The 25,809-nt window shown below is 45.5% G+C and overlaps 1 protein-coding gene across 1 annotated transcript in view; it reads right to left on the bottom strand.

Annotated features, from left to right (window-relative positions):
* CBLB (Cbl proto-oncogene B) overlaps positions 1-25,809 on the bottom strand; it is a 352,982-nt gene that overhangs the window by 94,662 nt on the left and 232,511 nt on the right. The window contains exons 10-12 of the mRNA XM_082245962.1: positions 17,549-17,731; positions 16,475-16,843; positions 5,130-5,230 (exon numbers count right to left, since the gene is read on the bottom strand). Coding sequence (XP_082102088.1) covers positions 5,130-5,230; positions 16,475-16,843; positions 17,549-17,731 — 653 coding nt within the window. The remainder of the gene's footprint in view (positions 1-5,129; positions 5,231-16,474; positions 16,844-17,548; positions 17,732-25,809) is intronic.

A 25,809-nucleotide genomic window follows, 5' to 3' on the forward strand; every position in this document is an offset into this window, starting at 1 on the left:
CCTCCTGGGCCTTTGCCCAAACCACTTCCACCAGGGACACTAAGGACTGCAGTCAGTGCAACCATGGGAAGCTGGGGTTGCAAGGGACCTTCTACCTCGATGAGGGGATCAGTGGGGGAGGTGTGACCCTGAGGCTCCATAAGGAAAGGAAGACCTTGCAGTACAAAAACAATCTTTTGACTCCACTAAAGGATCCTCCCAAGGCTCAGGGTACCCATCAGCAGAGAGAGAGAGAGAGATAACAGGGACCTCCAAGGACTCACTGTACTGACTGGAGGAACCTCGAGAATTTAGACCCAGCAACACCATGGTAGCCATCCCTTTTCATATGTCCCTGGCACAGGAAGAGGAGACAGAGAAGGAAGAGGAGGAGCTGTGGCATCCCCATGAGGCTTCGGTCGTCTCCAACGTCTCCCAGACTATGGGAAAATGGCTGCCGTGACATCATTGGGCTACATAAACATGGCCGCCAGCCGGAGACCAGCCAGACCAAGGGAAAATGGCTGCCATGATGTCATCGAAGCATGCTGCCAGGATCCTCCCTGCGTCCTCCTCAATGCTGCATGCTTTGCAAGGGGACCCACCCTGCAGCTTCATAAGAGCTGGGGGGAGGAGAAGAAATAGTACACTTAACTCTGCAGTAAATGGCTGTGGAGAGGGGCGTGTCAGGACAAGTCTGATCATTGGAGGAGAGGCTGAGTTCCCAGCACAGCTAGAGAACTGACCATGATGTGCTCTCCTGCTTAGTGTGGTCATTTTCTAAGAAGAAAGCAGAGGGACTGGCACGAACACCAGAGATTTCACATGAAGGAAGCAAAGAGAACAGGATACGTTTCCATACAAGTACATGGTACAGCAGCCACATACCAGTAATATGAAATGCTGGGGTGACAAACACTTTAAGAGCACTAAGTGTCATTTCTGCCTGCTGCTTCATTCCTCTATCAGCATGAATCACTTTTGACGAATTTTCCGGACATAGAGAGAAAAAAAGGTGACGGAGAAGAGCTCCAACTGATTCACAACCTTAGCTCTGTTCCTGTGTGAAGTGTGAAGGAGGGTGTGTCCCTTTCCTCCAATCAGCTGTCAGAGCGCTCTTCAGTGAGCTCTACAGAGTGTAACTTCCGCTCTGACAAGATTTATAAATTCTAGACTTTTAATTTCTGCAGAGAAAAGAAGAATGCAGATAAACAGGTACAACATATGCAAGAGGGTTTGTTTCATTTCTGTGTATCACCTAGGGTCAGTCACTTCACTGCATTCCCTGAATTTAGGTATAACATTTTTTACAGCATTCGGTCATCCCCCACCTTTCTAAATGCTTACCCGAGTCCTCAATCAATCCAGCGCTGTGCATGGCTGAATTCTCTCCTCTCTACTCGGGGCCTCGGCAACAGCAGGAGCCATTGGCTTCTGCTGCTATCAAATGCTGCGAGGAGGAAGCCGGGAGCCAAGTCGCTCCATAGACCCACACAGCTCGGGAGCGAGGTTGCATGTGTGCCCCCATAGCAAGCAGCATGCTATGGGCATACACGGTGAAGAGGAGGAGCCAAGATCGCAGATGGGGGACCCCAGAAGAAGAGGTTTTGGGCCACTCTGTACAATACCATTGCCCAGAGCAGGGGGAGTATAACATGTTTTTTATTTTATTTAAAAAATGCCTTTAGTAATACTAAGTGACGAACCTGCTGCTTATATTTCGGTGGGACTTAAGGTGTGTAAATCCTCTAGTGCCCAACAAAAACACTGACCACTGTATGACGGGGCAGGGACTCCAGCAGACAGATACTGAAACGATGGCCTGCAGGGCTATGGTCTTTCTCAATTCACCGAAACAGTATTTAGGCAGCTCTATTAACTACCTAAGCCCTCACTCCTGAGAACATCTGTTCTGGCATCTTCAAGTGATTTCCATATTGGCCTTTCAAAAGTTTTTGTCAGCAAGACTATAGACTTCAGATACATGCGGGGAACCACACGAGACTGGTGCATCAAATAGATAGCTCATGTAACCAATTAATTCAAAGAAGCAACTCTACGACCTCTTAACACTGCACTGTGAAGAAGTCTACTTTGCTGTGATCATATTTCGCGGTCAGCGGCAGGCACAATGATTTTACTTAAGATGAAATGAGCAAAGCAGTTTCCATAGCAACAATGATGAGGTACTCTGGTGGCTACAAAGAAATTATATTAGCAGTAATAAGGAAGAAGGTAAATATCTGCATAGGTACTTAGAGAGTGCAGGTAGCTAGCTGTGCTACGAGCACAGTCGTTTTGTTTGTTGACAATACCTTCCATTAACAAACTCCACACAGTACCTACTGTAGTAGAAAAACACCACAAAACTATCTTAGCCAAAAGAAAAAAAAATAACCTGTCAAACAAAGACATTACATGTCACTGAGCAATATTTTGCCAGCTATATAGTGTGTAAAGTGCTCATGTTCAGCTGTGTCAAGGCCTGGATTAACTCCCAAACTCCACAGCAGTGCACTGCAGTTGCCCAATAGAAGTTTGCAGCACTTAGCAAAAAGAATTCTTTTCTGAGCTGCTAAATTCATTCTTCTCAGGCAGGGCACATCAGTGCTTTAATTCTATAAGCCATTGTGTCCCTAACAAGGCTTATTAAAAGCAAGTGTGTAGCCAAATACACTACTGGGCTTTTGCCATATCCTGGCATGATTCCTGGTACACAACAACAACCTGGCACACACTTCACTCACATTTCCCTCTTGTTCTATGTCACTTTAAAACTCCAGCTGGCATTCAGTCATTTGGAACGTAATCCCATTACCAGCCCACAACTACAGCTGAACAGAAGCAGATTTACAAAGTGTTGGAAGAATAGTTTACCTCAACAATACAATCACACTGGCACAAATAAAGTGTACAGAACACTCCTGCTGTTGCTCTAAGTGAACTGTTAACTACTTATTAAAATAACCCATCTTTTATCCATTACAGAAATAGCAAATAATAGAACAGGTACATTTAGGTCCATTATGCCAAAAAAGAAGCACCTCTGAGGACAGAGTTGGAACTCAGATTTTCAATAAATCTTTACAACAGTCAACAGGTTCTGCTTGCTTGAAATTGTGACTTAAACGTCACACATGACCACAAGGAAGGCACATTTTTTTTGCAAGCCATTTACAACATAATAATAAATTACAGCACAAGAATTGCATTTAAACCAAACGTTAATGCCTGCATCTAGAAGATCGAAACTTGCAAAAAAGTCTACACACTACAGCTCATTAATTCTATGTATATTTCTCAATGCATGCAGTAAGTAGTTCTAGTTCTGTGTATATTTCTCATTGTATGCAGTAGGTAGTTCTAGTTCTATGTATATTTCTCAATGCATGCAGTAAGTAGTTCTAGTTCTGTGTATATTTCTCATTGTATGCAGTAGGTAGTTCTAGTTCTGTGTATATTTCTCATTGTATGCAGTAGGTAGTTCTAGTTCTATGTATAGTTCTCAATGCATGCAGTAAGTAGTTCTAGTTCTGTGTATATTTCTCATTGTATGCAGTAAGTAGTTCTAGTTCTGTGTATATTTCTCAATGCATGCAGTAAGTAGTTCTAGTTCTGTGTATATTTCTCATTGTATGCAGTAGGTAGTTCTAGTTCTATGTATATTTCTCAATGCATGCAGTAAGTAGTTCTAGTTCTGTGCATATTTCTCAATGCATGCAGTAGGTAGTTCTAGTTCTATGTATAGTTCTCAATGCATGCAGTAAGTAGTTCTAGTTCTGTGCATATTTCTCAATGCATGCAGTAGGTAGTTCTAGTTCTATGTATATTTCTCAATGCATGCAGTAGGTAGTTCTAGTTCTATGTATAGTTCTCAATGCATGCAGTAAGTAGTTCTAGTTCTGTGTATATTTCACAATGCATGTAGTAGGTAGTTCTGGTTTTGCGTATATACCTCATTGCATATTGTAAGCAGTTCTAGTTCCGTGTATATTTCCTATTGCATGTTGTAGGTAAATCTAACTTAGTGTATATTTCTCATTGCATGTTGTAGGAAAATGTAGCTCAGTGTATTTTTCTCACTGCATGTTGTTGGTAAATGTAGCTTAATGTATATTCCTCATTGCATGTTGTAGGTAGTTCTAGTTCTGCATGTATTTATCATTGCCTGTTGTAGGTATTTCTAGTTCTGCATAGATTTATCATTGCCTGTTGTAGGCAGTTCTAGTTGTGTGTATATTTCTCATTGCATGTTGTAGGCAGTTCTAGTTGTGTGTATATTTCTCATTGCATGTTGTAGGTAGTCATAGCTGCAAGTTAAATACCAGAGCAGCTACTGCAGTTAGCTCTCTAAGTCTCCACTAGTTGGAAGCAGAGAGTCAATATCTATGCAGCAAAAAAACAATACTGTATAAAAAGGTATTCTTCAATGTGACTTCCCACATTTTACATGGTAAAGCAATTGCCATTTTAAATTCTGCATGAGCCTATATACCTGAGTAATCAAACATGCATACAAGTTTTTAGAGCTGTTCATACAGTCTAATTGTAATTGTTAATCAGTGCAAGTACTCCCTCCAAAATGAAAAAAGGACTTTCCCCTTTTTAAGGAGTTTATTTGCACATATATTCTGGCATCAGCTTTTAGCACTAATGAAGTTAATCACTCTTAATAAAATATAGCTAAGGTTTTAATCACAGGCACCTTATACATCCTGGTTCACTGAGAATCTGTCAAAAGGTTATTCTAGGTAAAACGGTATTTGCAATGTAATGGATTGTTCCAATACATTTTAAAAGGGACAATGTTTTTTTTTTCTAATCTGTGAAAATTGGAGTTTAACTGCATTGATATTTTTAATTTAGCAAGGATATAAAATATCAGAAATGCATTATTGATTTACATGCATCAATATTTGAAGCAAAAATGGATGGAAATGATTAAGTATCCTGAAATGCTATCCATATCTGGTCATGTAAGGGTCAGGGTTTTAGTTGTGTTCAGTTTATATTGTGAGCATATCACAAGACTGTTCATACAAATGTTGGCTGAAATCAAAAAAGTTCACATACTGTAAGTATGTAAGTAAAGTAGTCTATGGCCAGCCTGACATCCTAATAATATTTGCCATCTTATGTACATTTCTTACTTTGTATTAGGGTTCACAGCAGGGTGAATAGATATAGATGGAGGAGGTGGTGAAATTCTGGGAGGCACATCATATTCTTCCATTAAGACATTTGATAAAACCTGAGAGAACAGAATGATGTGTATGTTAGTAAAACTCCGTAAGAATGAAAAAAAAAAATAATATATATATATATATATATATATATATATATATATATATATATATATATACAAAAATAATGACAGGTGATGCTCAGGTAAAAAAATAAAAAAGAAAAGAAAAAATAATATATAACAATTATTTGAAATCATAAAGTGTATTTCCATTTTGCAGCCGAATTAGGATAGCACATGGTCCCATTGACATAACATACCTTTAAAAAGAAATTATATAAAAACTGCTGCATACATTTTTTTAATTTGCTGAAAAATCTTACTTAGCTTTCACTACTTATGTAAAGGAAAAGGGGGCAGTTGGGGGAATTATTTTACCATAATGAAAGCATATCTAAACCTCAAACCAAACATGCTATATATTGTTGTTTAAATCTTTAAATGTGGCGTCTGCATTAATGTTCTTTTTAATGGTCCGTTTCAGACAGTGCTACTCAAGATTGCTTCAGCAGAGAGTCCATGAGCAGAACCCCTGCTGAATCTGAGATGAACGGAATATACGTTTTATGACATACAGTATCTCACAAAAGTGAGTACACCCCTCACATTTTTGTAAATGTATTATATCTTTTCATGTGACAACACTGAAGAAATGACACTTTGCCACAATGTAGAGTAGTGAGTGTACAGCTTGTATAACAGTGTAGATTTGTTATCTCCTCAAAATAACACACAGCCATTAATATCTAAACCGCTGGCAACGAAAGTGAGTACACCCCTAAGTGAAAATATCCAAATTGGGCCCAATTAGCCATTTTTCCTCCCTGTCACGTGACTCGTTTGTGTTACAAGGTCTTAGGTGTGAATGGGGAGCAGTTGTGTTAAATTTGGTGTTATCACTCTCTCATACTGGTCACTGGAAGTTCAACATGGCACCTCATGGCAAAGAATTCTGTGAGGATCTGAAAAAAAGAATTGTTCTACATAAAGATGGTCTGGGCTATAAGAAGATTGCCAAGACCCTGAAACTGAGCTGCAGCATGGTGGCCAAGACAATGCAAAGGTTTAGCAGGACAGGTTCTACTCAGAACAGGCCTCGTCATGGTCAACCAAAGAAGTTGAGTTCACGTGCTCAGTGTCTTATCCAGAGGTTGTCTTTGGGGAAATAGATGTATGACTGCTGCCAGCATTGCTGCAGAGGTTGAAGGGGTGGGGGGTCAGCCTGTCAGTGCTCAGGCAATAGGCCACACGCTGCATCAAGTTAGTCTGCATGGCTGTCATCCCAGAAGGAAGCCTCTTCTAAAGATGATGCACAAGAAAGCCTGCAAACAGTTTGCTGAAGACAAGCAGACTAAGGACATGGATTACTGTAACCATGTCTTGTGGTCTGATGAGACCAAGATACACTTATTTAGTTCAGATGGTGTCAAGCGTATGTGGCAGCAACCAGGTGAGGAGTACAAAGACAAGTGTGTCTTGCCTACAGTCAAGCATTGTGGTGGGAGTGCCATGGTCTGAGGCTGCCGGCACTGGGGAGCTAGAGTTTGTTGAGGGAACCATGTATGGTGACATACTGAAGCAGAGCATGATTCACCCCCCTCAGAGATTGGGCCACAGGACAGTATTCTAACATGATAACAAACCCAAACACACCTCCAAGATGACCACTGCCTTGCTAAAGAAGCTGAGGGTAAAGGCGATGGACTGGCCAAGCATGTCTCCAGACCTAAACCCTATTGAGCATCTGTTGGGCATCCTCTACTGGAAGGTGCAGGAGCGCAAGGTCTCTTAACATCCACCAGCTCCATGATGATGATGTAGTGGAAGAGGACTCCAGTGGCAACCTTTGAAGATCTGGTGAACTCCATGACCAAGAGGATTAAGGCAGTGCTGGAAAATAATGGTGGCCACACAAAATATTGACACTTTGGGTCCAATTTGGACATTTTCATCTAGGGGTGTACACACTTGTTGCCAGTGGTTTAAACATTAATGGCTGTGTGTTGAGTTATTTTGAGGGGAGAGCAAGTTTACACTGTTATACAAGCTGTACACTCATTACTTTGTACTGCACTACATTGTATCAAAGTGTAATTTCTTCGGTGTTGTCACATGAAAAGATATACAAAATATTTACATAAATGTGAGTGTACACTCACTTTCGTGGGATACCGTATGTGTCCATCCAGTTTGTGTCCACATTTTGACAGCAGACCTGAGATAGATCCATGAGCAGCCGAATGTAAACAGACTTGTGTCAGTCTACATCTGGCTACCTCAGATTTGTCGTGTTTAGGGCTGAAGAAATAGGAAAGGACGCAGTCTCATTCTGATTTTCCTGATCCGGGCAGACTCAGAGGTATGCAGATGTAAACTGCCCATAGAGCTGCATGGCACTTTGGGCACAATCAGGTCTACCTTTATAATTGAGGTTATAACTGCCACTTTTGCTGGACAGCTTGATTTGCAAAAGGAAGCTGAAAAAAACACACCAATACATGCATCAAAATTTGGCCGGTTCAGCAGGCACTGGCTAAATTTCGATCCATGTATGGGCACCATGGTTGTACAGAGGTCAATCTAATGATTGACTTCTGTACAACCAGCCTGTCGGGTTTCTCTCAATTGATAAGTGCCGCTGGCTATAGCTGGCAGCACTAATCATTGTATCCTGATGGCAGGAAGCCCGCACAATAGCACAGTGGGAGAATCCCCTCATCCCCAACTAATGTGTGGATGGAGGAATTGGATGGAAAAAAATGATGATCGTATGGTATGCCTTACTAGCAGGATCACCAGGTAAAACGCTTAATAAAAGAAAACGATTGCAGCCACCTCATTTGAAGTAGTATTAAATCTCAAAACAACATTTTTACCAATCATTAAATGCTGCATTGGGTTTTGGGAAACCGTTAGACCAATGAGTTTAGTATCACTTTAAACTGAAACTAGACCCTACAATATAACTGCTTCCCAAAAAAGTTACATTCGAGCATGCCGTGATAGCTAAAGGTCACAGGATAACTCTCACAGCTGCTTGTGTTCTCATCCAAACTATCAAGCCATCAAATGGCTGGTATCATAACTGAACACATGTGCAACATCATAGCAATTGCAGATCAAACAGAGGCTAAGATGGCAGCTTCCTTGGTTGTAAAAGATAGGAGAGTTTAGTTCTGTTTTAAAGTGGTTCTAAAGGAAAAAGTTTATTTTTCTTTTGTTTTTTTTACCTTGCATTGTCTGTGTCAAGGTAAAAAAACCTTCCAATACTCCCCGTAATCCACTGCAGAGGTGAGGCTTGGATTCACCCCATAAAGCACTGCAGCTTTCTTCTGGTGTGGCCCCTAGTGTTGCCACCTTTTCTTTAAGCCAAACCTGAACACTTTAGTGGGCTTAGCAATTTTTTTTTTTAAGTATATACTATAGGATTGTAAAAGACCTGGGACACCTTTGGGTGCCCTAAGGGGAGCAGTAATGGTCTGGACAAATTGCATTAACAGTGGGCATGGTTAAATAAAACAAAAGCATTCTTGTACCCATAAAATATGCTTAGATAATTAAAACAAATTTCACTGTAAAAATATGAACTTAGCCTACCTTAAAAGTGGACAGTGTCAGTCAGTAGAGCAGTGAACAGTGTCAGCAGGACAGTGGACAGTGTGTGGACAGTGCCGGTAGGGCAGTGGATGGTGTGTCAGTCGGGCAGTGGATGATGTCAGTCAGTAAAGCAGTGGATGGTATCAAATAAGGCAATGGACTTTGTAGAGCAGTGAATGGTGTCAGTAGTTTTTTGTAATTACATTTTTTTAAATTAATTTTTACTATTTTATTTTTTTAATTCTTTTACACAATATTTATTTTTTAAGGGCCCCCGTTTGGGGGCTTTTGTGAAATATAAAAGTCTAAACCGACCCCTGATGTATCACTTTTGAGACAGAGAAAGGGACTGAGGACAGAGATTCCCCAAGTCCCTTTCTTTGGAGACTCAGCTGCGCTGGACAGTGAAGTGCTCTGTGCTGAGCGGCTTCCTGTTCATTCACAAACTGAAGCAGAGTAAACACTGTTTACAAAGCTTCAGTTATGAATGTATACAGGAGTGATTGGTATCAATCACCCACTGAGTTCATTCAGAATAGGATGGGGTCGATAAAACTGAATTTTTGTAAAATCTTACCTGTAAAATTCCTTTCTCTGAGTCCTCCGACAGTCGCCGCCTCTTCATATTCGTCACAATGGGGTTATGACCTTTGCTCCGTAGGAGTAGCTAGGCAACAGAATATGTCAATATTAAGGCTTTTAACATATCCCACCCCCAGGGGGTGGTCCCCTCAGTCAATACCTTCCTACTTCCTGTATCCATACCTCAGTTTCAGTGGAATAGCAGTAGAGTATACAACCAAACCCCAAAAGAGGGGCGGGGCGGCGACTGTCGGAGGACTCAGAGAAAGGAATTTTACAGGTAAGATTTTACAAAAATTCCGTTTTCTCTTACGTCCTCCGACAGTCGCCGCCTCTTCATATTCGTCACAATGGGGACGTCCCAAAGCAGTGCAAACATGAGGGGTGGGAAACGCAGTCGCGCCTAAGGCAACGTCGTCTCCACATCAGAGAAAGGAACCTTACCAAGGGAAGGAAACCAGCTGGGCAGCATGAAAAAAAGGTGCTCAACAGGAGCAACAACCCAGGAAAAAACAAATAACCTAGGGATAAAATCATATCCCAAACAGCCAAGGGCCCAAAACAAGGGACCCTAAGGAACTGCCGCACTAAGAACCTTGCGGCCAAAGGAAGCATCAGCCGATGCCTGAACATCCACCTTGTAGAACTTCGTGAAGGTGTGAACGGACGACCAAGTCGCCGCCTTACACACCTGGGCCACAGAAGCCCGATGATGACAGGCCCAAGACGTACTCAGAGATCTGGTAGAGTGCGCCTTCACAGGCATAGGAGGAACTTTCCCCTTCAAAGCATATGCCTGTTCAATGGTCTGTCTGATCCATTTGGCGATGGTAGAAGCCGACGCCGCCATGCCCTTCCAAGGACCCTCTGGAAGGACAAATAAGGAATCCGACTTGCGAAAAGATTCAGTCGATTTCAGGTAAACCCTGATCGCCCGAACAACATCCAGGGAGTGCAAATCCACCTCCTTCGGATGCTTGGGCTTCGCGCAGAGCGAAGGTAGGACAATATCCTCATTGAGGTGAAAATCCGAAATCCTCTTCGGAAGAAAAGAAGGGTTAGGTCGCAAGACCACCTTATCCAAGTGAACGACCAGATACGGAGACCTGCAGGACAAAGCTGTCAGCTCCGACACCCGGCGAGCCGAAGTGATCGCCACCAAAAAGGCAACCTTCTTGGACAACATGGACAACGAGATCTTTCTGATCTGTTCAAAGGGAGCATGTTGTAACACGGACAGAACAAGATTCAAGTCCCAAGGAGGCAGGGGTTCCCTCCTAGGAGGGACCAGATGTCGCACCCCTTGGACAAAAGTGCTAACCAAGGAGTTAGATGCCACAGGACGTTGAAAAAGAACGGCCAACGCAGACACCTGACCCTTGATCGTAGCCAGCGCCAAACGCTGGTCAACACCCGTTTGAAGGAAGGACAACACCCTAGACACCGAGTACGTGCGAGGGGAATGCCCCCTGGACTCACACCAGGCAAAATAGGCCTTCCAAGTACGGTAATAGACCTTCCCCGAGGAAGACTTCCTCGCGTTGATCAAAGTGTGAATGACCTCAGGGGAGAGACCCCTATCCTTCAGGACCTCAGTTTCAACAGCCAGGCCGTCAAAGCCAGCGACTGTAAAGCAGGATGGAATATCGGTCCTTGAGACAGGAGATCTTCTCGAAGAGGTAGACGCCACGGGGCGTCAACCGCCAGATTCACGAGGTCTGCGTACCAGGACCGGCGAGGCCAGTCTGGTGCCACAAGAATCACTGTGTGCGGTTCCGAGTTCAACCTGCGAAGGAACCTGGACAGCAGTTGAATCGGTGGGAATGCATACAGCAGTCGGTATAATGCCACAGAGCTACCAACGCGTCTGACGCGTCTGCCCGAGGATCGCGTGTCCGTGCCACGAACCTTTTCACCTTGTTGTTCAGACGAGACGCGAACAGGTCCACATCTGGAAGACCCCACTTCGCGCACAACATCTGGAAGACATCCGGGTGAAGTGACTATTCCCCCTGGTCCAGGGTCTGGCGACTCAGATAATCCGCCTGCCAGTTCTCCACCCCCGGAATGTGAACTTCCGTTATCGCCGGGACGTGTGTCTCGGCCCAAGACAGAATGTCGGCCACCTCCCGAGCCGCCCGGGCACTCCTGGTGCCCCCTTGGTGGTTGATGTAGGCCACCGCTGTGGCATTGTCCGTCTGCACCCGAACCGGATGGCCCTGCAGCCTGTCCGTCCAACGTCGAAGGCAGAGATTTATCGCACGTAGTTCCAGAATGTTGATCGGAAGAGAGGATTCCTCCACCGACCAAGTTCCCTGGGCGGACAGAACGCTCAGAACACCACCCCAGCCCGACAGGCTGGCATCCGTGGTGACCACCGTCCATGAGAGAGGACGAAAAGACTTGCCCCCCGACACCGTCGGGGACTGGAGCCACCACAGAAGATCCCTTCTGGTGCGATGACTCAATGAAATCTGGAGTACCAGAGATTGCGGTCGCCCGTCCCACCTGGACAGGATCTCCGCTTGGAGACCCCGCGTGTGAAACTGGGCGAAGGGAATCGCCTCGAAAGCTGAGACCATCAATCCCAAACAGCGCATGCACATCCGGATGGACGAGCACGGAACGTCCCTGAGGGACCTGACCTCCTCCTGAAGAGACCTGAGTTTGTCTTCCGGTAGGAAGACCTTCGCCTGGACCGAGTCCAGAATCATTCCCAGGTAGGGAAGACGAACCGACGGGCACAGCGTCGATTTTGGAAAGTTTATCGTCCAACCAAACTCCTGCATTGTGACGGACAGGTCTGACACCAGACCCTGGTTGGTCGCCGACCGAACCAGAATGTCGTCCAGATACCCCAGGACAGAGATGCCCTGGGCTCTCAACAAAGCCAGAACTGGTGCAAGCACCTTGGTGAACACCCGTTGAGCCGAAGCGAGCCCAAAAGGCAGCGCCACGAATTGGTAATGATCCTCCGCAATGGCGAATCGAAGGTACCTCTGGTGACCCTCGAAAATGGGGACGTGAAGATACGCATCCTTCAAGTCGATGGAGGCCATGAATTCCCCCGGAACCAGGGCAGCCACCACCGACCGCAGGGATTCCATGCGGAACTTGCGAACCCGCACAAAGCGGTTCAGAGCCTTCAAGTCCAGAAACGGACGCACCTTGCCCTCCTTCCTGGGCACGGTGAACAGATTGGAATAGAACCCCCGAAATCTGTCCCGATGAGGCACCGGAACCACTACTCCCTGAGTCCGCAGGTCCCGCACCGCCAGGTGCAGATCCCGCAAACGCTCCGGAGACAGTTGAAGATTTGAGGGAAAAAATCTGCTCTCCGGCCGAGAGAGAAACTCGATCTTGTAGCCAGATCGAACGATTTCCTGAACCCACCTGTCCCGAACACGGGCCAGCCAGGGTTGAAGAAAACCGAGCAAGCGTCCCCCCACCCCAGAACCGGGTGAGGGCGCCCCTTCAGGCCGCACTGTTGTGGGCAGCGGATCCGGACTGGCCGGACTTCTGCTTACCTGTCCACGGCTTCTTCTGGGAGCCTTGGCCTTGAACGGCTTGCCCTTATAGTGCGACCGAAAGGCACGAAAGGAACCCTGAGAGGGCCGAAAAGAAGCGGTCTTCTTACCAGGAGCCGCCTTAGCCTTGTGGAATTGGGGCAAGAGCGTGCTCTTACCACCCGTGATCCCTTTAATCAGTGTATCCAAGGAATCGCCAAAAAGGCGAGATCCATTATAGGGTAGATTAGCCAAGGTCTTGCGCGAAGACTGGTCCACAGACCAACACTTCAGCCAAATCAGGCGGCGTGACAACACCGCCACACTGTGCACACGTGCAGCCAACGGTACTATATCCAAGTCCGCATCACACAAATACATGACACCCTGATGGATTTGATCCACCATAGCCAATGTCTCTGGAGGGGCAGAGTCAACCACCAGGACGCGCCTAAGCACCTGCGTCCAATTTGCGACAGCCTGAGCTGCCATAAGTGAAGCAAAAATAGCTTTGAGCATAGAACCGGTAACCGAATAAGTATGACGGGTAAGAGACTCCAGCCTCCTGTCCGTGGCATCCCGGAACACCGGCGTATCCTCAGCAGGAATTGCAGTGGACTTATTCAAAACCGCTACCGCGTGATCCACCGGAGGTGGCACACACCAACGTTCATCAGTAGCGGGCGTGAAAGGATAACGCAGCTTGAACCTACTTGGCACAGCAAAAGGCTTCCGCAGATTGTGCCACTGTTCACTAACAGCGCGCTGAAAATCATCAGTGCAAGGAAAAACCTGTGAAGATCTGCGTTTCCGCTGCATCCCATAGGAGGCTAAAACAGCAGGAGGACATGGCTCATCCTGCAAACGCAGTGTTTGTTTGATAGAAGCAACCAATTCATCCATGAGTGCAAGCTCTTCAGACGAGCCAGGGGGAGAATTATCAACCCCTTCCACCTCAGCCTCCACTTCTGATCCCACAAGATCCAGGGAGGAACGGGACCCCGATAAGGAGACCCCAGCCATAGCAGCCCCATCACCCTCACCCTCGGAATCAGAGGAAATTGAAACTCTGGGCTGTTTAGTGGATTGAGCAGCCACCAGCATTTGCACCTGAGCAGCAAGGTTAGCCACAACAGCAGCCAAATCACCCCCTGGGGGTGAAGCAGCAGCCCCTTGGCCTCCCACCAAAGTGAGAGGAAATTTGCTTTCCTGAGAATCCATGCCCCCAAAAAATTTTGCAGGAGAATAAAGGGTAACTGCCCCTTTAAAAGCGCGGTCAGCGCAGCCCACCGCACTCACACACCAGCACAAGCCGACCCCCACAGGGAAAAGCACAAACTCAGGCAAGGATTCAGGACAGAGAGGATAAAACCTGCAGAGACCACCGCTGCTGCTGCTGCCTCGATCGGTGCGCCCAGGAGAAGAGGAAGTGATGCAATACAGGGCGCTCTATTAAAGCCTATGGAGGGCTACAAGAAAATGGCCGCCTGCAGTGCCAGCATGAGGCCGGAGCGATTGCCGCCAAAATGGTGGTGCTTGGCGCTGAAAAAGCCACTCCCGCCCACAGTGAAACACCAGTACACATGCAGTACAGTAAAAACAATGGCGGACCGCAGCAGCGGTCTCCGAAAGTATGCACAACATGATCCACATTTTGCCCCGCAGCACACAGCCTGTCACACAGTAAAAGACAGCACACATTCTGACACAGAGACAGTGCAGTATAGCCCCCCTCCTTGCATTCCACAGAGTGCAGCTAAGACAGATAGGGAGTCCAACAGTGTGAACAGGGGCAGGGTTACACAGTCCCAGACTGACACCCCCCAAACAGACAGGTCCCCACACAGATACACTTACCTCCTAAATGGCGTGGGGAACCCGCACAAGCGATCAAGCCATTGCACATGGGACAGGGAGAGTCGCAGCCAGGACGCAGGAGAACTGCGGAGCGATACCGCAAGGCGTCCAGTGAGGTAGCCACCTCACCATAGCATCCCTGCAGCGAACAGGGATGGGTCGGTCATTGTGCCAGGAAAATTACCTGACTGAACGCTCAATGGCAGGCTGGGAAGCCACTGACCCAGGGGGGTCAGCCCGAGACCCAGCCCGCACGATCCTCTTCATCAGAAGAACTAATTAATGCTGACAAAAGTAACAGCTAAGTAAAGATTGAGAAAAAAACTCAAATAAAATCAAAAAAAGAGAAAAGGCTGAGACAAAATGCCCCAGCATAGAGACATCCAGCTACTCCTGACAAGCTAGACATTGAAACTGAGGTATGGATACAGGAAGTAGGAGGGTATTGACTGAGGGGACCACCCCCTGGGGGTGGGATATGTTAAAAGCCTTAATATTGACATATTCTGTTGCCTAGCTACTCCTACGGAGCAAAGGTCATAACCCCATTGTGACGAATATGAAGAGGCGGCGACTGTCGGAGGACGTAAGAGAAATTACATTTACCAGCCCCTTTTCCCACTCTCTATCCAGAAACATCCTCTGCAGCAGTGGGAGAGGGGAGGAGGGAAGGTGGCGGTGCTGAGCAGGGACCAGGGGAGCACACAGGGGAACTGGGCAAAAGCAGCAAGGGGAAGTTGGACAGTAGGGGCGACATTTAATAGAACAGATGAGCTGTCTTTTCCTCCTGCAGCTGCTGAATACTGGCAGGAGAGTAGAAGCTGGCTCTCAACGGCTGCAGGAGGAAAATACAGGTGATCCATTCCAGTAAATGCCGCTCTCACCGCCCCTCCTGTCAAGGTGTGATGGGGAGGACGCACGGGCCTCCTGGAGCTTGGGGATGGTGGCGTCCAGGACACATGCTTCCCCCCAAACACTCCCCACCCCTCACGTCCCTTTGCGTTTGGCCTTGGTCCTTTGTATAGGTCTGCTCCAAAGAAACTACTAGAAAGGATATTTTATGTGCACAGGTAGCATTCCATGAGGATGAGCAAACTTTATACTCACAATATATGGATGCTGCAACAGTATGTTTGAACCCCACACATTCACAAAGCTAATTGTATACAATAATATTGCTAAGCTGGCCTTTACCTTTGTAACCTCAGCTAAAGCAGCGAAGCTGGATCCACTGTAGTTTATGGATTTAAATGAATGCACCAATGTATTCGTATAAACTATATTAAAGCGGACCTAGCATAAAAATGGAAGGTCTATTACTCATAGCCACCCCCAACAAATACAAAAGCCAGTAAAAAATTAATTCCTGAGCGTATGCACATTTGCAATGGGCTGAAGTGCATTCTAGCAACATATTAGGTGCCCAGCTTCCCTGATTGGCAGCAGCCGGGCACAATGGCAGCTTCTGGAATCACGAGTATCCAGCTCTCACAGGAGGCATTATAAACTCACCTGTGCCCCCTTGAATTTTTTTTTTTTCTTTACAAGTGCCCCGCCCCCCCACCCCAAGTCGTCTGCTATTTGGGGGGGGGGGTATAAGCAAAGAAAACCTTCCATTTTCATAGAAATTGTAAAAATTACCCCTCCCATATGTTTATTTGGAAGCTATTAATGTGGCAGCAACCCTTAATAAAATTCATATTCTTACCCTTACACCTTCTGAAGGCAAATCATGATGTTTATGTTGTTTGTGCATAAGCCTGGCATCCGAACTCAAGTGTCTCATGTGTCTTCCATTGAAAATAGAATTAGCTGTTTTTCCAAGTTTAGGGGAACGGTCACGTGTAATATGACATGTAGTTAAATGACTGGCACCAGAAATGTCTCTTGGACACCAGGCTTCAAGGGGCATGGGCTGGTCTCTACAAGGCACATTTTCCACATGATGTATGTGTCTACATGTTCTGCTGTCTGGTGGGATCGGAGGCGGTCTCTCTGGCGGAGTAGGAGGTTCTCTTAAAGGAGGTGGAGGAGCTGGAAGTGGTTTATCTTGTTTTCGAACCATACATGGAGAAGACTACAATGAAACAAATACACATTAGAACATTGTTACACTGTGGCACACATTCTTATTAGGTAGAATCATATAACTTTAAGTTATTAAAGAAATCAACATGAGCCTCGAGGACAGGTATAGTAAGCCACTCAGAAATGGTATCTAAACAATAAAAAGTAAAATGTCCTACACTAACACTGCAGCAGAACAACCTATACAAGGCACATATTAGTTGAAGCCAGAAAACAATATATATATTTATATTAAAAATACAGATGGCATAAGTACCAGTTTGACTAAGCATCATCCTCCACTGTACAGGAGGAGAGGGCAAGGGCTGCTGCTCTTCTTTGCCCAATCACAGACTAGGGGCAGGGAAGTTATAGAAAAAGTCAGGTCACCAACCAGGTTCTATTTCCTGACAGGGCTGTGTAAATCTCAGAACTGGCAATATTATTTTTCATATACAGATATGCTTTTCAACCACATATTTGCCCGTATGCCTGCCATCAGAAAAAAGGAACACTCAGGATCAGATATACATTAAACTTCAGAGGCAACAACAGCCTCCTGGCAATTGGACCATACCTGATTCCAACCTAGATATTTTGCAGAATATTAGGGGGGTTTTGGACTCTAGTGTGAATAAATTTGCACCTTACTTCATAAATATTCTGAATAGTATGTTATTTTAGACAAACAAAAAACGATCTGTAGAAAATTTACCTTTGGTGAGCCTGTTGGACTGGCACAAGGTGAGCGTGCTACTCCTTTCTGAATAAGATCTAGTCGAGGAGGAACTGGTGGAAGGTTCAGATGTGGCACTAATAGATCAGGGGGTGTTTTTTTCCTCTGTGAAAGTGGGGAGGAACCTGGTGAAGTCATTGGCGAACTGTGGCAATCATTCATCTACGAGCGAGGGGAAAAAAAAAAATTATATTCAAAGCAACAAGGAGAAGACAGAAGGAGAATCTATCCTCATTAAAAGGAGTAGTCAAATCTGAAAGAGGAAAACACAATACCGTGAGTGCTGGGAGGCAGCCGCCAGACACTTGAAGATAGCTCTTGATGTGGCTGATCCAAGGAGCTCCACACAAGTACCATGGACCTATACACCTTTCCAACCTCTACTCTCCCTTCAATGCCATCACTACCTTACTTATCTTAGTGGTTTTTGTCCCATACAGTTCCATTTTCACGTATCCCCACAGCCTCTCAAAACCGAATCTGTTACTACTTACCTCAGCTGCCTCAGCAACACTGAATTCTGCTACCCTGTGTCCTATCATACTTCAGCGTCACTGATCCCCACTACAATAATGATGTAGGGGCCGGCGGATGGGGTTGCAACAACTGCTAATGCATCATAACAAAATAAATTAAACAAAATAATGTTTTGGTAAAGGTAAGTTTGAGTGTAGCTGGCTGTTGACACAGTCCCTATCCTTAGACCACACCCCTCTGATATGTTTTGTACCCCAGGGCTTAATCACGAAACACAGGGGTGTGGCCTAAGAGTGGCGATTGTGTCAACAGCCAGCTACACACAATTAACTTACCAATAGTATTTCTGTGGAGTGTGGCCACAATTTTTTCATTTTTGTTTAAGAAACATGTTCAAATGTTATCCATTAAACAAGAAAAAAATTGTCATTCTGAAGTCAAAAGCTCAAAAAAAATAAGTGGGAGTGGAGGCAAACGAAAAATTATCACTCCAATCACTTAGCATTTATATTCCCTCCTTGGTTTGTTTGTTTCCTATTCCCAAAAATTGAAGTTCATAAGGATTTTTGTGACCATAAAAAAAGCTTAACCTCTTGCTGACCGGGCTATAGCTGAATGACAGCTACAGCACGGCCGGCTTATTCTGAGAAGGCGTACAATGATGTCCTCCCAGAATCGTGCTTCCCACACACCCCCTGGTAGTGTCCGTGCTCGCCGCGTTCATCGGACTCGGCATATCACGGATCGTGGTAAAGTGCCAATTACAGCGGCCCTTTACCACGTGTAGTTCAATAACGGAGCGAACAAGTTGTCAACAAACCGGCGCATGTTCGGTTCAGTTCTCTCCTCGCATGCTGTACACACCGATCGGTACAGAGAGGAGGGAGACTGCAGCACTGCTCACCCATGCTTCAATCCTGCCTCATTCATGCCAATCTGTGACTCATCCATGCCTCATTCATGCCAATCCGTACCCATCAGTGCCACATCAGTGCTCACCCGTGCCACATCCATTCCACATCAGTGCTCATCCATGCCCCATCTGTGCCACTACAGTGCTTATCAGTGCCCTACAGTACCTCACAAAAGTGTAATGGGTACTCAGGAAATTAGATTTGTAATTTTATGTCCCTAGAACAGTGGTCCTCAACCCTGGCCTACAGGGCCCACTAACAGGCCAGATTTTAGGTATTACCTTGGGGAGATGCAGACTAGAGTACTGCAATCAATTAGCAGCAAATGATATCACCTGGGATGTATTTCAGTTATCTTGAAAATCTGGCCTGTTAGTGGGCCCCCGTAGGCCAGGACCACTGCCCTAGAACTCCCTGAATTTTGGGCCTCTGTATGTGGCTAGGCTGTGTAAAAGTCTCACACATGTGGTATCACCATACTCATGAGGAGTAGCAGAATGTATTTTGGGGTGTAACGTTTGCTATGTACATGCTATGTGTTAGAAATATCTTATAAATGGACAACTTTGTGTAAAAACAAAATACATTTTCATTTTTTTTCCAAAACGGGGTCATTTTTTGGGCGTTTCCATTGTCCTGGTGCTCCAGGGTCTTCAAAAGTGTGATGGGTTGTCCGGAAATTATTTGTGTAATTTATGCTCCGCGCTACTTGCACTTTGGGCCTTTGTATGTGGCCAGGCTGTGAAAAAGTCTCCCACATGTGGAATCGCCATACTCAGGAGGAGTAGCAGAAGGTATTTTGGGGTGTAGTTGCAAGTATGCCTATACAGTGAGTGAGAAATAACTTGGTTATATGACAATTTTGTGGGGGAAAAAATTGGATTTTTGACTTACCGTAAAATTAATTTCTCTGATGTTCATTGATGGACACAGCTCCTGATCTTCACAACCACTGGGTTGTACTGCCCCCTACAGAAAAAAAGTTTGGCTATGCCTATGGGCAGCCCCAGGGGGGTATACTCCCTCTCTCTGCTATAGGTACTCAGTTTTTTTTACAAGCAGTGTCAGAAGATTTGGATCAGAAGAAGATCCACAGAGGGGTGGGTGCTGTGTCAGTCAATAAAAATCAGAGAAATGGATTTTACGGCAAGTCAAAAAACCCATTTTCTCTTTCGACGGACACAGCTCCTGATCTTAACCATTGGGACGTCCCAAAGCATTTGAATTGTGAGTGCCAAAGGGGACCTGCTCCTCCGTTGCAGCTACATCCTCCAACTTAAAGTTTCAAGCACAGATTCAATCAGTGCGTCCACCAGCACCTTTTCCTACGTGGTTGCAGAAGCAGAGGAATCATCCTCACTATCAGGGCACGTGGTCGCAGACCCAGCAGGGTGACCCACGTCTGCATCAGCCAAATCAGATTCAGGCTCTGAGTAGACAGATGAGGCAGGGGAAGGCAGAGGCTTTTATGCAAGCCCATCGACAAAAAAACTACCTCCACCCGGGACACAAGGGACTCCAGAACCGCCGTTAGTGCATCGATGGATGAATTGGACCCAGAGGGCCCCGCAGCCCCAGAGATGGGATCAGGTGGAGACCAGGGGGGGACCAGGGGAACCCCACAAAAAACACTGCTAAGGGACAACAACCACCGCTCTGGCAGCACCACCCGGTTGCCAGTCACAGAGCACCAATTGATCCTCAGCAGAGAGGGAAAGGACCCCACCAGACCACCTTGCAGAAATCAGGCACTGCAGCCACCAGAAGAATCTGCACTGCACAAGCGGCGCTAAGGAAAAGGAAAGGATCCTGGAGTCAACACCAGGGGATGGGGAGGGGCACCCACCACCGAAATCGGCGCCCAGAGGGCTCCACTATCATGGCTGCCGATATTTTCAATGGCAACCAACTTCAAAATACCCGCCAGACTGCACAAGCATGGCCCCTGTGCATTGACGCACACAGGCTACAAGAAAATAATGGCCCCCTGTGGCACTACGAGGCATCCAGGGGCCCAGGAGGGATCCCTAGGCCTCAAGAACAGGCCCAGGCTGGAGGGGGGGGGGCCTGGCAGGAGCCCCCACCAGGTAAAACCTCCACCCAAACAGCTTATCGTCCGGTCGCCAGTGGCGAAACCCCTCCGCCCCCATCGCCAGCATAGCACCCTGCTCCCACCCCAGGAGGTGGCCAGACCACCCACACAGCCCCAGCCTAAGTGGAGGGGGGGAATAGGATGGAGAGAGAGATGAAGGGGGGTGTCTGACAGGAAGGAGGGGAACCCAGGGGTCCAACCGTCCCAAGGAGGAGTCCACGTCCACCCCAAAAACCACCAGGGGGGGAGGGTGTACAGCTGCTCACCATACCAGGAACCAGGGAGGCACTGCTCCAGACAGAACCCCTTGCCATCAGAATGGGGGGCTGTCGGTCAGGAGGAATGGTGCAACTTAGGCCGAGACCAGGTCGTATGCGACCTCGCGAGGTGTTGAACTCGCAGCTTAGCCTACTTCCAGTGAGGCTATGTCACAGCCAACCTAGCGCGGAGCTGAGGTCTGCGAATGATCGCTGGCCAGACTGGGGGTGACCACTGGATCTAGATTATCCAGCCTGTCGCCCAGTTTGGCAGTGGATTGTAGATCTATCAGGAAAAAGCCGGGAGAAAAAGAAAAAAGAGATCCCAGCAAGGGACTAGGTCCTTACTCCTAACTAGGCAGAAAAAAAAAAACGGAGTACTTATGGCAAAGGGGGGGGGGGTGGAGTATACCCCCTGGGACTGCCCATAGGTGTAGCCAGACTTTTTTTCTGCCTAGTGTCCTACTCCTGGGCAGTATAACCCAATGGATATGAAGATCAGAAGCTGTGTCCGTCAATGAATGAAAGAGAAAGTTGGTTTTGCAATTTTATATGCCAGTATTTGCGCAGCGTTTTAGTTCTAATGCAAATTTCACTAAAAACACACTTTATAAACTTTTTATACACACAAACACAATATATAACGCTAGTGCCTTCTCATGAAATGGCGACACAAACCATGTCACCATAGACTGATGGTTGGTGCTAGAATTGTTGTTGCTGCTCTGATGTTCATGGCAATACCTCACGTGTGGTGCAATCGCCATTTACGTGTATATGTGCGACCAACGCATGCGTTCGCTTTTGCGTGAAAGCACAGGGGGGACGGGGCGCTTTTTTTTTTTTTCACAGTTTCCTTATTTATTTATTTTTTGATCACTTTCATTGCGGTCACAAAGAATGTAAACATCCCTTGTGACAGCAATAAGCAGTATCAGGTACTCTTTATGGAGAGATCTGCCCTTACAAGCATCTGATCACACCAAGATCTGTGTTTTCAGGGGCTTTCCTAATTTAAAAATGGCGCTGTTTACATCAGGAAAACCAGAAATGATGAAAATGCTCATTGCTTTTAGTTTCCTATGCCATAGAGCTCATCGGAGACCTTCCGGTCCTCCACGAGCTCTGTGGTAAGCGCGCAGAAGCGCCAGCTGAACACTCGGGTCTCCTGGGGAGACAAAGAGTAGCAAGGGGGGTGGAAGTTGATAACTACTACCCCTCCTGCTGCTTGTAAAAGCAATCCAGCAGCTATGATTGCTTTTACAAGAAAGCCAACCACGGACAAAAAAAAAAAAAAAAAACAACAATACCAGAATAAAGTCTGTAGCTGCAGGCATCATCCTAGTATAATCACTTGAAGTCAAATGACGTACATGTATGTGATTTGGTGGCAAGTGGATATTCAGTATTTTTAGTTGAATGCATGCACTTTCATTATTAATATTATTTTATGTTAGGTTTTGTATTATTTGTTAATATTTTACCGTCACTGAGGACTACAAAAAAATGTATATGATTTGAATTTGACAATAAATACATATATATTCATATGTTACCTAGTAATTAGATTTTGTACTGAGAACTACTACAATCTTTCTCAAATAATCCTTTAGAAAAACCCCTATGCAGGCGGTCCCCGGGTTATAAACATCCGACTTACAAACGACTCCTACTTACAAATGGAGAGAGACAACAGGAAGTGAGGAGAAATCTACCCCTAGGAAGGGAAATTCACTCCTGTAAGAGTTCTCAAGGGAAAAAGGTGTCTCCACTGAAGCTTTATCCCTAATCCTTGTTTCCACAACAACCCAAAATTTTCAAAATACAGTTGTCACAGGGACAGAAAGTGAAGTAAGATCTTCTGAACAGGGGTACAGCCAGCAAAACAAATGGTACAGGGTAGTGCTGTATCTTGGCCTAGGCCAACAAGGCCCAGGTCTAGTGCGGCACTTTGCAGTGGGGCAGCAAAAAAACAGCACCCCACAAGAAAATGGTCCCCGTCGGCTTGCGCTACACTTTTAGTATAGTGCCAGTACTATGGCGCAAATTGGTCCGGAGGGCAGGGTCCAAGAGGCAAATCAGTCTGGTACCCCCATAAAGTGGTCACACTGCTACCTGCCGGTATGATAATACCGGCCAGTGAGGACATTCGGACAGACCACACTGAATACAAGTGGCCCGACGGCCGCCAATGCTAATAAGTGTGGCACTGCAGCCCAATGCTCCGCCTACCCTCCTCCGCCCCCAGGTATGGCAGGCATTATGTCAATAATATAATTTAATTTCTTTAAACATCCTTTTCCTTGAGCGAGCATACTGAATTGCATCATATACAATTAAGACTTTTAATTGAATATGATTGCAATAATACTTTGGAATTGCTTACTTCATATGTGCTATCGCTATATGTCACTGGATTAGTAAGATTACTCCAATCTTATAAGATATTTGGACTTGTGTTTGCTGCCACTTATTATTTCACTTATTTGTATAATGACTATGGACTTCCTAGTCATTACACAAATAAGTGAAATATTCCTAAAATTACAATCAGTGGCAGCAAACACAAGTCCAAATATCTTAAAAGAAAGGAGTAATCTTACTAATCCAGTGACATCAGGCTGTACTAATGGGCACTGATAAGGCTGCACTGATGGTCACTGATAAGCTGTACTGATAAGGCAGCACTAATATGCTGCACTGATGGGAACTGATATGCTGTACTGATATGCTGCACGGATGGGCGCTAATAGGTTGCACCAATGGGCACTGATGGACACTGATATGCTGCACTGATGGGCGCTAATAGGCTGCACTGATGGGCGCTAATATGCTGCTCTGATGGCCACTGATGAGGCGGCAAGGGTGGGTACTGATAAACTGCACTGATGGGCAATAATGAGGCTGCACTGATATGCTGGACAGATGGGCACAAGGTGGCACTAATAAGCTTCACTGATGGGGCTGCACTGATATGCCGCCTTTAGGTACTGATATGTTGCACTGACGGGCACTAATAGGCTGCACTTATGGCCACTGATGAGGCTGCACTGATCGCCACTGAGGAGGCGGCACTGATAAGCTGCACTGATAGGCAGTAATGAGGCTGCACTGATGAGGCTGAACTTATAGGAACTGATGAAGCTACACTGATGGGCACTGATAGACTGTGGTTGTGGTTTACAGATGACAGGGCGGGTCATAAACAAGAAGGGGTGTGGCCTTTATAGGAAGGGGTGGGTCATATTTAAATTAAGGGGTGCACATGTTTAGTCAGGCCTAGGGCAGCACTGGTACAGGGGTGTTAACCCTTCCCTATGCTATCCAAAAAAACTTAAAAATTATTCTTTTGGCTGGAGCTAAACTTAAAAAATGTACCTGTTCTGACTTACAAATTTGACTTAAAGAACAAACCTACAGTCCCTATCTTGTTTGTAACCCGGGGACCCGCCTGTACACATATAGACATCTTTTCAGACATAATTGCCCAGAAATCAATTTAATAGACATATTCAACAAAGCTATTATACGCAATTATTTAGGAGAACCTTCTTTACTGGCTGCAATAGAACAGTGTACTCAATGATAATTGTTCATATGCAATATAGGATATTGTATCCACGTTTGATACTTTCCTGTTATCCCCTTTCCTTTTCTTTTGTTTTAGACTATACTACACTCTGTATTCATTTTATATTTTTAATAAACCTTTATTGTGGGACAAAAAATATTTTATTCAATATTTGTTTTTAATATTTTATTATGCTAAACTGAACTAGGTGGGAGGGATATTGTCCTTCATAAATTTGTTTGTGTTTCCCTTACTTAGGTGCTTACTCAAGCCAGTGAAGAAAAATTATTCTTTAGACTGGCACCAAGTATTTATTAAACAGCTTGGTTAATTTCATTCCTACTATCTTGCTTTTTTATGTGTCGTTCTGTGTTGCTTTTTTTACCTCAACTTTTTTTTTTATATTAGATCTTGCTTTGGTACTAGGGGGGAAGTAAGGTGCACAAATAATTTGTAAAAGGGTTGTAATAGCAGTGACCTCTAGTAGTCTCATGTATTGCGTCTCCAGGCTATGAGTGTTGTCTGGGGTATGTCCCCGGATTCCAACAACTCCTATAGCAGGTCTGCAGTCCATGGCATTGGACCATGTCCTGTTGCATGTCTCTGGCAGCTTTCTGAAGAATTACATTTACTTGAAAAATGTGTTTGACCATTTGGCTATAAGAGAGGCTGCATTTAAGGCCCACTAAAAAAGCCAAATATTTACAGTGGGTACGGAAAGTATTCAGACCCCCTTAAATTTTTCACTCTTTGTTATATTGCAGCCATTTGCTAAAATCATTTAAGTTCATTCTTCTTCCTCATGAATGTACACATAGCACCCCATACTGACAGAAAAACACAGAATTGTTGACATTGTTGCAGATTTATTAAAAAAGAAAAACTGAAATATCACATGGTCCTAAGTATTCAGACCCTTTGCTGTGACA

The sequence above is a fragment of the Pelophylax lessonae genome (assembly GCF_965119305.1).
Source record: "Pelophylax lessonae genome assembly, chromosome: 2".
In the NCBI taxonomy this organism is placed as follows: Eukaryota; Metazoa; Chordata; class Amphibia; order Anura; family Ranidae; genus Pelophylax; species Pelophylax lessonae.